The sequence below is a fragment of the Clupea harengus genome, chromosome 6, assembly GCF_900700415.2.
Source record: "Clupea harengus chromosome 6, Ch_v2.0.2, whole genome shotgun sequence".
In the NCBI taxonomy this organism is placed as follows: Eukaryota; Metazoa; Chordata; class Actinopteri; order Clupeiformes; family Clupeidae; genus Clupea; species Clupea harengus.
Genome location: NC_045157.1, coordinates 18,728,683 through 18,741,958, shown reverse-complemented (window position 1 = coordinate 18,741,958; position 13,276 = coordinate 18,728,683). Strand labels below are relative to the sequence as shown.

The 13,276-nt window shown below is 45.8% G+C and overlaps 1 protein-coding gene across 1 annotated transcript in view; it reads right to left on the bottom strand.

The window, feature by feature from the left end:
* myo9aa (myosin IXAa) overlaps positions 1 to 7,739 on the bottom strand; it is a gene marked incomplete at its 3' end in the record, with an annotated part of 68,062 nt that extends 60,323 nt beyond the window's left edge. The window contains exons 1-2 of the mRNA XM_031568618.2: positions 6,599 to 7,739; positions 2,038 to 2,962 (exon numbers count right to left, since the gene is read on the bottom strand). Of these exons, the coding sequence (XP_031424478.1) occupies positions 2,038 to 2,962; positions 6,599 to 6,630 (957 nt within the window). The remainder of the gene's footprint in view (positions 1 to 2,037; positions 2,963 to 6,598) is intronic.
* Positions 7,740 to 13,276: the final 5,537 nt, after the last annotated feature.

Sequence of the window (13,276 nt, the reverse complement as noted above, 5' to 3'; positions counted from 1 at the left end):
CCACTTTGGTGGAAGTATTGAAGCCTGAAAGAGAGGTCTGAGTAGACTAAGATGGATTACCCTGCTACCTGGGCTTGCTGTAGTGCCAGTTCTGCCTACTGCACTGTCAGTAAATAGTGTTGGCTTATCTCTCCGAGCAAACAATTAAGGTTGGTCCTCTGCACTCAAAAACCACTTGGTAGTGCCGACTGGTTGGACATTAACTTGCACGCTTAAATATTAGCTTTTCACAACAGTCCAGGATGGCATTCCCTAGCAGCACTACAAAGCGGCACATTTTATGCTTGTGAAATCTTTCTGTTTAAGCTTCAAATAAAGTACAGGGTCAAACTGTTTGATGTAAACCTGTTCAACCTTAAAACGCCAGTCATATTAAATTAGAAAGTAAATCAGGATTTGGCTCAGTTACAGAACTAGACTAAAACATCAGCTGAAGCTGCAATTAAAATCAATATTCAGTTCAATTAGCCTAATCTGTAATCTTGGCTAGCTCCATACGAATATGACTGCTTCAACATATATGGAGTCAGAAAATGCATAAGGCAGAAGTGAAAATACTAGTTTCGACTGAAAGGGTTAGACGCATTAGGAAAATGTCTCAGTGTTGTTCTGGACACCTTGGACATTAGTTCATTTTATTGTAAAGCAAACATAATATCTCCACCCTTACAAGGAACCAAAGTGATATAGTTTTTGGCCAACAGAATCATAAATACCACAGATTACGTCATAAGCGGAGTCTGAGGTATGGGCCTCTTGGCGATGGTAATTACAGTATCCGTTGTGTTACCAAAACAGGTTCAGATGTTCCAGCCATCTGTTGACAAATGGTGAGGAACTAATGGAATGAATGTCATCCTAGGTGCACTTCCTTGATGTCACTTGATACCGGTCTGGCATGCTTTCAACATGGCATAACAAGTCGTTGAATCACAGCAGTGTAAACATATTCACTTGCTTGATCAAGCAAGTAATAAGTGTGACTTGCACTGAAGCGTGTTAATAAAGAGGCTACTGGATAGAAACTCTGGATACCCAAGATTACTATTTGACAAAGTTTAACAAATAAAGGCTCCCGCTGCCTAAGACTGACACCAAACAGGTCCACCAAAGCAATGACACAGAACATTCCTAACTGCACACCTTGTAACACAATGAGCAGGTCCAGAAACATTAGATCCATGGGAGATTTCTGTCCATGGGAGTTTCACAAAAACAAAAACGCTTCTGGATTTTGTGATCGGGAGCGTGGTGACTGTCGTGAGTACAAACAGCAGAGCCAGTGGAAATAATCTGGATTACAGCGCATTAGAACCTACTAAAGAGTGGCAGCAGCACCAGGCCACTGCCACAGCTGTACCCAAAGCGCCATTTCATAACCAACACGAGACAACTGAAACAGCAGGAGCTCAGCCTGCTGACTAAGCAGTGTGAAGTAAATGCCACAGGGTGAATCACTTTTATCAGCATCACTCAATATGGTACACTATGCAGCCTTCATTAAAGGCGTGGTGACTTTCTGTGAGTCACAGAGTCTTCAACTGGTAATTTCACTGAAACTGACCACCATGCGGGGCACAAGCCTGCAGTGCTCTTAGGTGCAGCTGTACCAAAATATTCCATTGCAATCACTGGAGATGACCAACTGCAATTAACTTTGACATCCTCATATGACGAGATGGTTATAGAAAAATAGCATGGTTAGAGAAATAGTTCACCCAAAAGGATAATTCTGTCATTAACAGCTCAATCATTCAAAGAAAACAGAACAGCAAGAAAAATAGTTTTCTGACAAAAAGGCAGCATCCTAAACAACCTTGCAACCATTCACACAGCAAGGTAAAAACAAGAGCAACGTTCTAAAGTAAAAGACCCTTTACTGTCTTGAACTGAACATTGTGAACAGAGAAAGTGTGTACAGATAAATACACCTGGGGTTCTATGAGCGTGACAATGACTACAAATACAGAATAGGTTATTATCTAACTATGCCTTTACGGCTCCTTGCCGGAGGAGATACAGTGAAAATGTCCATACCTCTAACACTGGCCCAGCTCCGAGGATGGTCTGCTCCACTCCACTGGCGAACCCCTTCTGACTGAGGGCAGTGAGGTGGTGGATGAGGAAGTTGGTGCTCTGCGTCTTCCCTGAGCCGCTCTCGCCACTGATGACAATACACTGGTCCTGTCGGCGCTGCAGCATGGTGTGGTAGGCCACATCAGCCACGGCGTAGATGTGCGGCTCCAGCTTGCCCAGTTGGTGGTTGTCGTACATCTTCACGTACTTGGGATTGTAGATGGGCAGGAACTTGAACGGGTTGATGACTATGAGGATGCTGCCCACGTACGTGTAGATCTTCTCCTGCTTGAAGCGGCCGCGCAAGTTGTCCAGCAGCGTCTTCTCGTTGAGGTCCGGCAGGTTGCACAGGTCTTCGTAGTCCTTGGGCGCCGGTTGCGGCAGAAAGCCGCGCTCCACCATGCGTCGGCGCTCCTCTGTGACACGCAGCCACATCTGCAGGCTGCCGTAGTGGATGGATCCGTCCACATTCTTCTCCCGCAGGAGGAAGCGGTAGTCCTCGCCGCCGAAGCGGTTCTCCAGCGCCATGCGCGGCCACAGCATCATGCGCTGCACCGGACAGTCGCTGGGGTTCAGGATCCATTCTTCGCCACCGAACTCCTTCACCTCCGCTAGGACGTAGAGCTTGGTGCGGTCCAGGTGAAGCCGGTCGATAACCTGCTCGATGACATCGGCGGCGTTGGTGTTCTTGCGAGCGCTGATGGGGCAGTAGATGGTGCCCTCGGCGATGACGCCGGGGTAGATGCGCAGGGTGAACTCCGAGTCCTCGAAACGTCGTCTCCCCCCAACATCATGAAGGTTCATGTTGGAGCTGCCGTTCCCATGAGCACCGGCAGCAGCGGCACGTCCTTCAAAGGGCACAGGAGACTGCTTCAAGACATTACCACTACATCACATACAGGGGATAGAGGGACAGAGGGGGGGGGGGCAGGGGGCAGAGAGAAAAAGAAACAGAACATAGATCTATTAAAGTCAATACAAAGCTCACAGTCAAAAATACTGGCTCATGACCTCTCTGACTCATCTTATGGTCTTGCTTTTAATTCTCTTATCTCATAATCTCCTAATAATCATATCTTAGTAACTGAAAATGACAATACATTTACTGTTTCATTTAAGAAACTAAATGGTCTTTTGGAGCAGTCTGTGGGCAGACAGAGGAGCTGTTAAACAGCGTGGACAAAAGGACTGATCAGGGGTGTCCGGATGCACTGGGGTTACTATCTACCCTCCACACAGCACACTTTATTATTCCACTGCCAAGATTACCACATGGCACCTTCTCCAATGAACACACAATAGTGCAATTCAAGACCCTTTCAGATTGAATAGCCCACTATTCATTGCTGCACGCAACCCAATATATCTGGCAAGCAAACTACTCCTATTTAAACCACCAAATGGTCTGATTATTTACTGAATCATGAAAATCCAGAACAGTCACAGTAAAAGTAAAAAGGCAAAACATTCATTGTTTTCTTTCAAGACAACTCTTTCTTTCAAGAGTTATATGGTTGAACGTTGTACATGTCTTGTCAGCAATCAGGTACTTAATTGAAAACTGAGTTAAATCAAATAGTTCAAAAATAAATAATGAAGGCATGTGGAAACATTTTTGAGCAGTTCATATTGGACCTTCTCAGGTTCTTATTCCTCCACGTAAAGACTGGCTGGCTGACTAGGTCTATGCCTAAATAACTCTGTCTGCTTGCTTCTCAGACCTGTGCTCCATGGCGTTTTTTCAATCAAGCCATTCATTCTGCAGCTCAATGGCTTGATTGAATTCTCCTCCAAACTTTAAGACTGGCTCTGTAAGCCACACACACACACACAGACATGGAGACGTGCAAATACTTCTCATGCCCCAGTGCACTCTGTATCCTTATGCAATCTGGTTAGAGATGCACACACAAGGGTATTAGGATGAGCATAGCACACTTTGCCGAGCTATCTGAGGCTTTGGGTACCTCGCAGTGTGGCAGATGGTCAGGGCACTACTTAAAAGATAGGAGAAGATTTGCAGGAAGATTCTACTCACAGCGCCCATGTGGTTTCCTCTTGTTTACCACATCAGGACAATCAACTAATGGCCGTAGCTACTCTGGCAGCCCACACAAAGTTTTTACTGTCAATCTATTCTGGAAAATCAATACAGGCAAAGAAGTGCTACTGTATGCTATTTCAAATAGAAAGATTATTAGGTAAATACCACTGTCATTATATAATATGCTCTATAGTTTTTTATATAGAGCATATCCCCACATATTGCACCCTGAATATGTTCCCCCCCCCCCCCCCCCCCCCCAAACAGCCTGGCTATACGGTTAGACCACTTCTAGTAGGCCAACAGCTTCTTTTAAGTCATCTGTGCTTATCTTCACTGAAAGAACGTGTTGCTTCCTGATGTCACTGACATAAAAGAGAAGCAGCAGCAGCAGCTTTCAGTCTACGTATGTTTTTGTCCTTGGAGGGATACATATTTGAAACAGTAAGTCATGCAGCCAGAGGACACAATGGACACAAAGAGCCGTTCCTTTCATCTGAGGACAGAGAGGGGCTGTGGAGCCGATAAACCAGAGCCTCTGCCCCGCAGCGGTGACACGCAGGCGACGCCCACTGCCCTCGCCGCGTCCAGCTGACAATCACTCATCTCCCAAATACGTGTGACACTAAGTGGACGGCTCAGAGTCGTGGCACCACTCCGGCCACCAGCACCAGACCACATCAGTTTCTGAGAGGCAGGAAGAGGCTCTTGTACTGCCCTGTCAAGCTATTTCAGCAGTTTCAGTGGCTGAGGTCTATTTTACAGCTCACAAAATCATTTGCTGTTGTTACAAAGGGTTTTTGGGACGTGGGCCAGAGACAAGTTTATGTAAGAGGAGAAAGTCATGATTTGCAGATGAGACATTAATCCCTAATTTAAATTAGAGATTACCTAGAGAATGGACAGCCTAAAAGGGTTCCTCCTCCATAGTGGTGCTATAATTCTCCTCGCTCTGCTCGGTCTCTCTCACTGTCTGTCTCTCGTCCCAAGACGAGCAAATCAAAGGGGGGGGGGGGGGGGGGGGGGAAACCTGTAGTTCTACACTAAACAGACAGCAGATTACAGGGCTGACAGACTGCCGAGGGAAAACAACTGCAAACTGAACACGTCCACTGCCACTGAGCTTTGGTTTATTGTTCCTGGTAATTACCATAGATATATGATTACACAGAAAACGTACAACTTTCAAGACAACTTTCAAAAGCCCAGCGCGTGAGCCAAGCTGCGGTGAAATATTCATCTGTCAAAAAACATCCAGTGAATGGTGATTACTGGGAAAAAATGGCTCTCGAGTCAGAGCCGCAACTCAACTTTCTGCATGAGCGCTACTGAGGGAGCCACATTGGTGCTTAGGGTTCATCACAAGCAAATTATCCTGCAGTCGATAGCAGACATCAGCAGGAAGCTTGAAGCATATGGCTCCCTTTTCATTACTCCATCAAAGAAGTGAAATTATTCCCATTATTGGGATTTCATGCTCGCTCTCATGCAGACGCTGCAAAGGAGCCTTGCCACCTCAGGGTGGATTGAACCTTTGAGAAACGGGGAAAAGCGAGACACAATGACGCATAGATTTTCCAGGAAAGACAGAGAGGGCTCGTCTCGGTGGGCTTGTTTCCCTGAGCAAGGCCATTAGCAAAACAGAACAGACAGACCAACATTCTTGCTGCTAGCATTGCTGTTTCCCCACTAGAAGCAACTCTGAACTTGAACCTCTCTCACACACAAAAACATAAACATAAACACAGACACACAAACAGACACACACGCACACACAGACGCACGCACACGCACACACACACAGACAGGAGATAAAGCAGGCACTGACTCGGGGGGATGAGCTGAGCTGATAATGAGGCCTGTGGCAGCTGGACGTCTGATTGATCTCAGGGGCAGAGGGGAGACAGAGGCCCACAAGGACTGTCTGCTCAGGCACCAACATGCTCCATGGACTGCCACTGCACTCTCCACCCCAAAATAATTACACGGCACTGGCTCTGGCTAAAATACACACGGAAACACCAGCTGAAACGCCATATGGCAGTCAACCAAGGTCCACTGCTGAAGGTACGTGGCCGGCCACCACTGTTAAGTGAAGGCAGTGAACTTGCAGGGCATATTGCTCCAAGCTATAAAACTGTGCACATTTCTACAGATCATGTCCTCATACAAGACCACTACAAGTCTATGGGTCAGCACACTCATTTTAAAAAGGTCAACCATCCTTTCTACAGGCAATGCTGCAAGTGATGTTGCACTCAAAAACACAACAAGGTATTTTGCTAAGAGACACTATAAAAGAATAGCTAAATGGTATCTTTTGGATATATATGGTAGGTTAGGTTTCAGGAACAACATACACTCCTTCCAATTCAGTACTGCTAAAAATCAGATGTTCCTTGAGCAGAGGATTCATATCCTTTGTTTCCTCACCCACAACAAAAGAGAATTTCCCTCATGAGTGTAACTTCAACTTACCTCACAATTTGGAGGGTATCAACACGGACCATGGACCACAGCACTTACTATTAGCTCTCGTGCAAATAAAAGGAGATCTGAACAACGTCCTAGCGTATGTCTTACTTAGCAAGTAAGAATATTACAAAAAAAATGTTTTGTTTAAATTGTTCTGGGCAATGTCAAGTCAGGAATGCACAAAGTAATGAAGGAAAAAAAAAGCAGTCGTTGCAAGCCCTCTGGGCTGTAAGAATCCATTAGACAGGACAGGTCACAGGGTCTGTGCAGAGAACCCAGAGGAGTCATTGGCTTCCAAAGCACGTTCCTCCACAAGGCTTCATCTGGCAGCTCAGGATGAGCGGAACACAGGACTCACAGCCCAAACTCCACACCACAATAACGGACAGGACGCGGAACGGCTGAATCTCTGCATATGGACACTGCCCGAAAGGTGCTAGCAGCCTTCATCCCCGACCCGTGAGTAATCCAGCCAGGAGTGGCACATGCTGATGACAAGGAGCTGGTCTCCAGCCAATCACAAACAGGTGCCACTGTGAGGAGGGAAAATGGGAGCAGAGAAGCAGACTGAACTGAGCCTTTCTTTCCAGAGGTAACGGAGCGACTCCTTTCAGGAGCTCTGCTCTGAAGTTCTATATCCTGTGCTGGGCTGTGACACCTCAGTCCGCAAACGAACGGCCCCCAAAAACCCCAGGAGGGCCCATCCACTCTGGAACATCCGCCACACGTACGAGGCAGGCATAGAACAGCAGCAGCCCCTGTTTGAAGGAGTGAGGCATAAAAACTTCCCCCAACTACCACCAGCACCCCCCCCTCAGGCAGATCAGATCCTTTCCTCTGCAAGCTCTGCCACAGCCCCCTGCTAGTCTCCAGTCCCCTGTTGTGAAATGGACACACTCTCCCCGCTCCTCTCCTCTGCCTTTCCTCCTTCAACAGTTCCCTCTCTCTCCCTCTCTGAAGTGTTCACTCACTCACTCACACACGCACACACATACACACTCCACTCCTTCAGCTCTCCCAGCCTGGACGAATGACAAGGAAGTGGCGGTATGTGAGAGGTTTGGCAGCTGGAGGGCGTAGGCAAAGAGCAGGGAGGGGAGGGGAGGAGGGAAGGGCAGAGGAGGAGGGAGGGAGAGGGGAGTGGACTGCAGTTTCCTGAAATCTGATCACTGGGAGGGAGGAAACGAGGGAAGGAACAAAGAGGTAGATATATACATACATACATAGATACAGTGAGAAGGAAGGAGAGAGAGAGAGATAGGCAGAGAGATTGAGAGATTGAAAGGAGGAAACAAAACGAGAAAAGAAAAGCAGATGGAAATAGAGAAGGAAAAATACTGTTGCGCACTAACAGTGACATAGCACATGACTAGCCTGGGGAGAAAGAGAGGGGGAGAGACAGAAAGAGAGAAAAGAGAGAGAAGAAGAGAAGGAACAGAGGAGGAGGAGGAGGAGGAGGAGGAGCAGGAGCGGGAGGGAGGATTCCTGAGGTCTGCACACAGTCAGTCAGCAGGCTGTCAGAGGAGCCACTGGGAGGGATGGAAAGCTGTAGCCTCCCACTCCTCTCGCCAGGCCCCGTCACTCTTCAGAGCCCCCCTCTCCCCCTCTCCCCCCCACTCCATTTTAGCTGGCTAGGGTTACAGGCTGCGGCACACTCCACTATACTCACAAAGAAAAACCCTCACGTCACACCAGCACCAGCAGGCTACAGCTGGGAAATCTTAACAGTCATGGAAGTCACTGAGGCATCTGCTGCGTCATCACCAAAGTCCAATGGAAATGACCAGGCCTGTGAGTCAGCGCCAGGAGAAGACCACCCGGGACGGCCGACACGTCACCAGGAAAGCAAACCGCAGAAGGCGAAAACGACAGATTTTTCTAATAGCAACTTAGTTAGCTCAGCTATCAGCTGCTGGCTATCAGGCCTCCAACCTCTGGTGTCACAGAAGGACGCCGCATTCCAAAGGACCAAAAATGGCATCATTTAGATGTAGGTTCAACAGACCTCAGAGCCCATATCTAAAAGGGAGCACTCACACTGACGCTCCCCTCCTTGCCCAAAGACATTAGCCAGCTCTGACACAATCCTGCTGGATTCACTTTCCAGGCCTGGCCGAGAGTCACCGCTACTAAATTATGTCCTTGTAGTGCTGTGCTGCTCAGTGGGCACAGACACAGGAGGGGAAGTGAGCGCACACTGAAGAGGGTCATTAAGGACAATGGCAAACACTTATGCCAATGCCTCAGCGTCCTTGTCCTCCTGTTTGTTTTCCACCCATATTAGGTAACATTAGAACACTACTAGCCACACAAAGAGTTCGCTCGTGTCGACAGACGTACAACTGCTTCCTCGGAAGGCACTACTATGAAATTAAAACTGCGAGCAAAGACGAAATATGGAAACTGTGACGGTCCGATGACTGAGTGGGATGAAACAGTACGAGAGCAGTGAAGCTCTCTGATTAATTGGTGGCGGCGAAAAGCCATCTGCACGTAAATACAACATGTGGTCTTCATCTGGGATCGGGCGAAACAAAAGCCACGCTCGCTTGGCCATTAATCAAGTCCTTTTTTTGCAACACTGTAGGTACACATCTCAACAATCAACGAAACATGTCCACTGGGAGACAGATTTGTACAGAGAGGGTTAACCTCTGCAGCCAAAGCAATTGAACTGAACTGTGCAAAATGTTTGCATTCAAAATAACAGTGCATGAACTGGAAGCATGGCCAAAAGCTGCATTTCTCTTGGCATCATAAATGGGTGTTGACAGACCAGATGGAGATCAAATAAACAGCACGTGTCTGTCTGAGTTACCTCTAGAACAGATGAAGGCAAGATGATCGCTGTTGATATTATAAACGGTGTCACGCTTATTCAAATCACACTTTTGTGTGTGTTATAGGCCTGTGTTGATATCTGAGGCCAAGTGAGAAAGAGGTATGATAACCTTAGCAGAAGAGAGAGAACAATACTGGAATGACTAAGCAATACATCAACAGTGCCCTGCTATGAAACACTCCCTCCTGCCCTGAACTGTGAGGCCATATTTAATGTATTAAGTCCCACTTAGCCACTACAGCTGGCCAGGGTTTAGCTGGCTGACTGGATGGCAATAAAATAGCCAAATCTGATATTCCAACACTCTTATTACTGTAGATGCTGTAACCAAAGCTGGAGCTGTACAACTGACCAACTGTTTTATACTGTGTGCATCCACAGTAGCACATGGCTTTACACTGCAGTCTTCAAAAATAAGATGTAACATATCAATATAGCAATATGGAACTTGATATATAGCTCACTATTAGCTCACAGCTATCTAAGCCCTGGCACTAGTTCAAGCACACATCACAGCTCTCTCAGGTGTAATTAAAGATGACCTCTGAGTGTGCTGGATGAAGACCCCTCCTCTCTCACACACACACACACACACACACACACACACACACACACACACACACACACACACACACACACACACACACACACACACACACACACACACACACACACACACACACACACACACACACACACACACACACAAATCTGCACGAGCGAGTGAGCATCTCCGAATGAGAAACAACTGCCTCCTCTACTGCTCCGTTCCACTCCCTCATACTGCATTCCATCTATTCCGGGAAACACACGCGTGTGTGCGTAACGCACGGCTCTGACAGGTGTCGCGAACCACATGCCGATCTGGGCAAAAACACAGGCCTGTGTGTTCTCCCTGGTGTGGCGAGGAGCTGTGGCGGGCGGGGTCAGACCGTGAGACTTCTAAATGAGAAGTCTGTCTGCAAATGCTGCACGGTTTTAACTGCTTCAGAGAGAGAGAGAGAGAGAGAGAGAGAGAGAGCGAGAGAGAACCTCTAAATGAGAAGTTTGTTGCAGATGCTGCATCGTTTTAACTGCTTCAGAGAGAGAGAGAGAGGGGGTACTCCTGCTGTGATGCTGACTCCAGTGCATTTTTTAAATTCACATAACTGTGCATATTTTGATGCTTCATTCCTTCCTTTAGCATGGCACTCCCACAAAGAGCAGACATAGCATTCATTTCCAGAATAGCTGCTGTTCATTTTGCAGCTGCCTGACAAATACAATAGCAAATGCTAGGCTAAGGAACTGTGCATTTTGGGTGCAATCTAAGGTAGCAGACTACTCAAAGAACAAAGCCACGGTAATTGAGAGCTCACTCTCTAGGTTTTATTTTCCATGCTTGATCATGGACCCATTTGTAGTTACCAATTCAGATGAGGCATACTCCAGTAACAGTCTTTGGTTTTAAAACTAAACACCATGTCCAGTAGCACTAAGACTATATCAGTATTCTGCCTAGCCTGTCAATATTTAACTAACTTAACATTAATGTCACATACATTTAGCAGTGGTCAAAGAAACACGAAACTCAGAAGTCTTTCTTCCGTTAAGAAGAACAAAATGAGTATCTATGAAGCTACAATGGTAAACATTGCTAATGCTAAATGCTAAAAAATATAGACGTAACCCCTGTATGTCACCCCAGGAGACAGCCCTGCCTAAACAGGCACATTTATTGCCTCATAAACAGAGACCCTCTGGAAAAGAGACATCTTGATTCTGACAAGTTAAGACAGAGAGGCACAATAAATAAAAGGATGAAAGTACACTCAACAAAAACCTGCGAGATCAATGAGAAGGCGCATTCCTACTATCACAGTTTCCTTTCCCATCCAAGATGGAAGAGGTTGTGTTCCAAGACTTTTTTTTTTTTTTTTAAATCACTGTTTGTTTTCTGATGAAAAATGTATCAATGCTCGGAAGGGTGAAAAGGGGTTAAATTTTTCTTCAGGGTTTTGACACGGATGTTAAGTAAGAATTGACCATATCACCACAACTAAAAGGCATCCCTTGTAGAGGCTATCAAAGACAGAACCAACATTTAGTTACCTCATCTTACTGAACAACTGCAGCTGGTGATGTAACATCTTATTACCATCTCATTAATTATTAATTGTCTGCATGAGCAGTCCATTGAGTAGAATATAAAACCTTCTGTCATCGTGCGACCTTGGCCTTACACAGCATGTAATGTTCCAAAATGGTAGTGACACAGACGTTATCTGCTGCTTCCTTGACTTGCTCAAAGTGATAAGGGAACACTGCAGCACACAGTATCATATCTGACCAGAGGTATGAAGAAGCTGTATGAACACATTCTGCGATAGAGAATGACAGCTCACAACACAACTGAAACTGTAGCTTGCAGGCTGAAACTAGGAGCTGAAGGCAATGTCACACTTCTCTTATGTGGGGCAACAGGACATGGTTATTCTCCATCAGAATTCCCTTTAATCTTTGGAAGATGAAAAAATGCAAGAGGATTAATATTGGTTGGATGGAGGATATGCCCTTGCTTGCTTTCTGAAATTAAACAGCATACTGTCAATGCACAGCTTAAATCAAGTGACCACCATCACATAACACGGACAAAGGTTAACCTGTCCCCTTACTCATATGCACTGAAACAGGAAATTGACTCATAGCTAAAGGTCAATCCAGCTCCTGTAAATCACCCAAGTTTCACTTCAGAATATCCCACGAGTCATTACCCCTGGCCTTCACTGTGATAACTTACACTCAAGTACAAATAATGAATAACAGACAGTACAGTGACTACAAATGGATAAGATGCAACCTGTAAGTCCCCCAGTAATTCCAGAAGGCACTGACCAAATGCATACAGAGAACAGGTTCAGCATATCTCAGGCTGCATAAAACTCATCAGGGAGGAGATTCCGCAGGACGGAGCTTAAAATACTGACTGATCGGTCAGGCCCAAACCTGGGAGGAACATTCTGACAATCATTCATGGAAAGTGATTGTATGCAAAGATTTCTGAGAATATTTATGCTAGCCGTCTTTAAATGAAGGACGAAGGTCTGCTGACATCACTCACAAATGGTTTCGTGAGGAGAGAGAAAGAGCAAGGAAGAGAAAAAAAAGGAGAGAGGGAAAAAGAGATGATCAGAGATGATGAGAGGTCAGCCAGAGACCTAAACAGACGCCACTTCAACACAGTTGAACAGCCAAGGTCTCCTTCCTGTCCTTTCAGTGGCACACCCTCTCCCAGGACAATGACCCCAAAATAGGAGAAACCGGAAAAATGGACTCAAGGACTTCCACCGAACTACAAAGCAAGACCGTGGTAGTAAAATTCACTTTTAGTCCACATATTGTGCAAATGTTTCCTAGACCATGTGCACTTTGCACTTGCATCTTCATCACAACTACCCAAAGCAGACTTCAACCTTAAGTATTGATGTTGAAAATAAAACACTGACTATGCAATATTTATTTATTTACTTAATGAACCATGTCATATTAGAGATTCACTTTAATGCCTATTTAATAATCTAATCGAGACTATGGCAGCCCATTCTTTAGATAATGTTTCACCGAGTACGTAGATTAGGGTTTGAGACGCTCCAGACACCTTTCAGTTCTAAACAGAACTAATATGTGCTGCCAAGACTTCCTGTGCAGAAAATTCCAGGGAATCAAGATGAATAGACAACTGCCAATGGACTTCTGCCCAGGGTATGAAATATTTCCTATATGAATCTAAGTTCTTTAAATAAAAAGTCCTTCTTTAATAAAAAAAAAGAAAATGTACAATAAAGACTTCAAGTACCAAC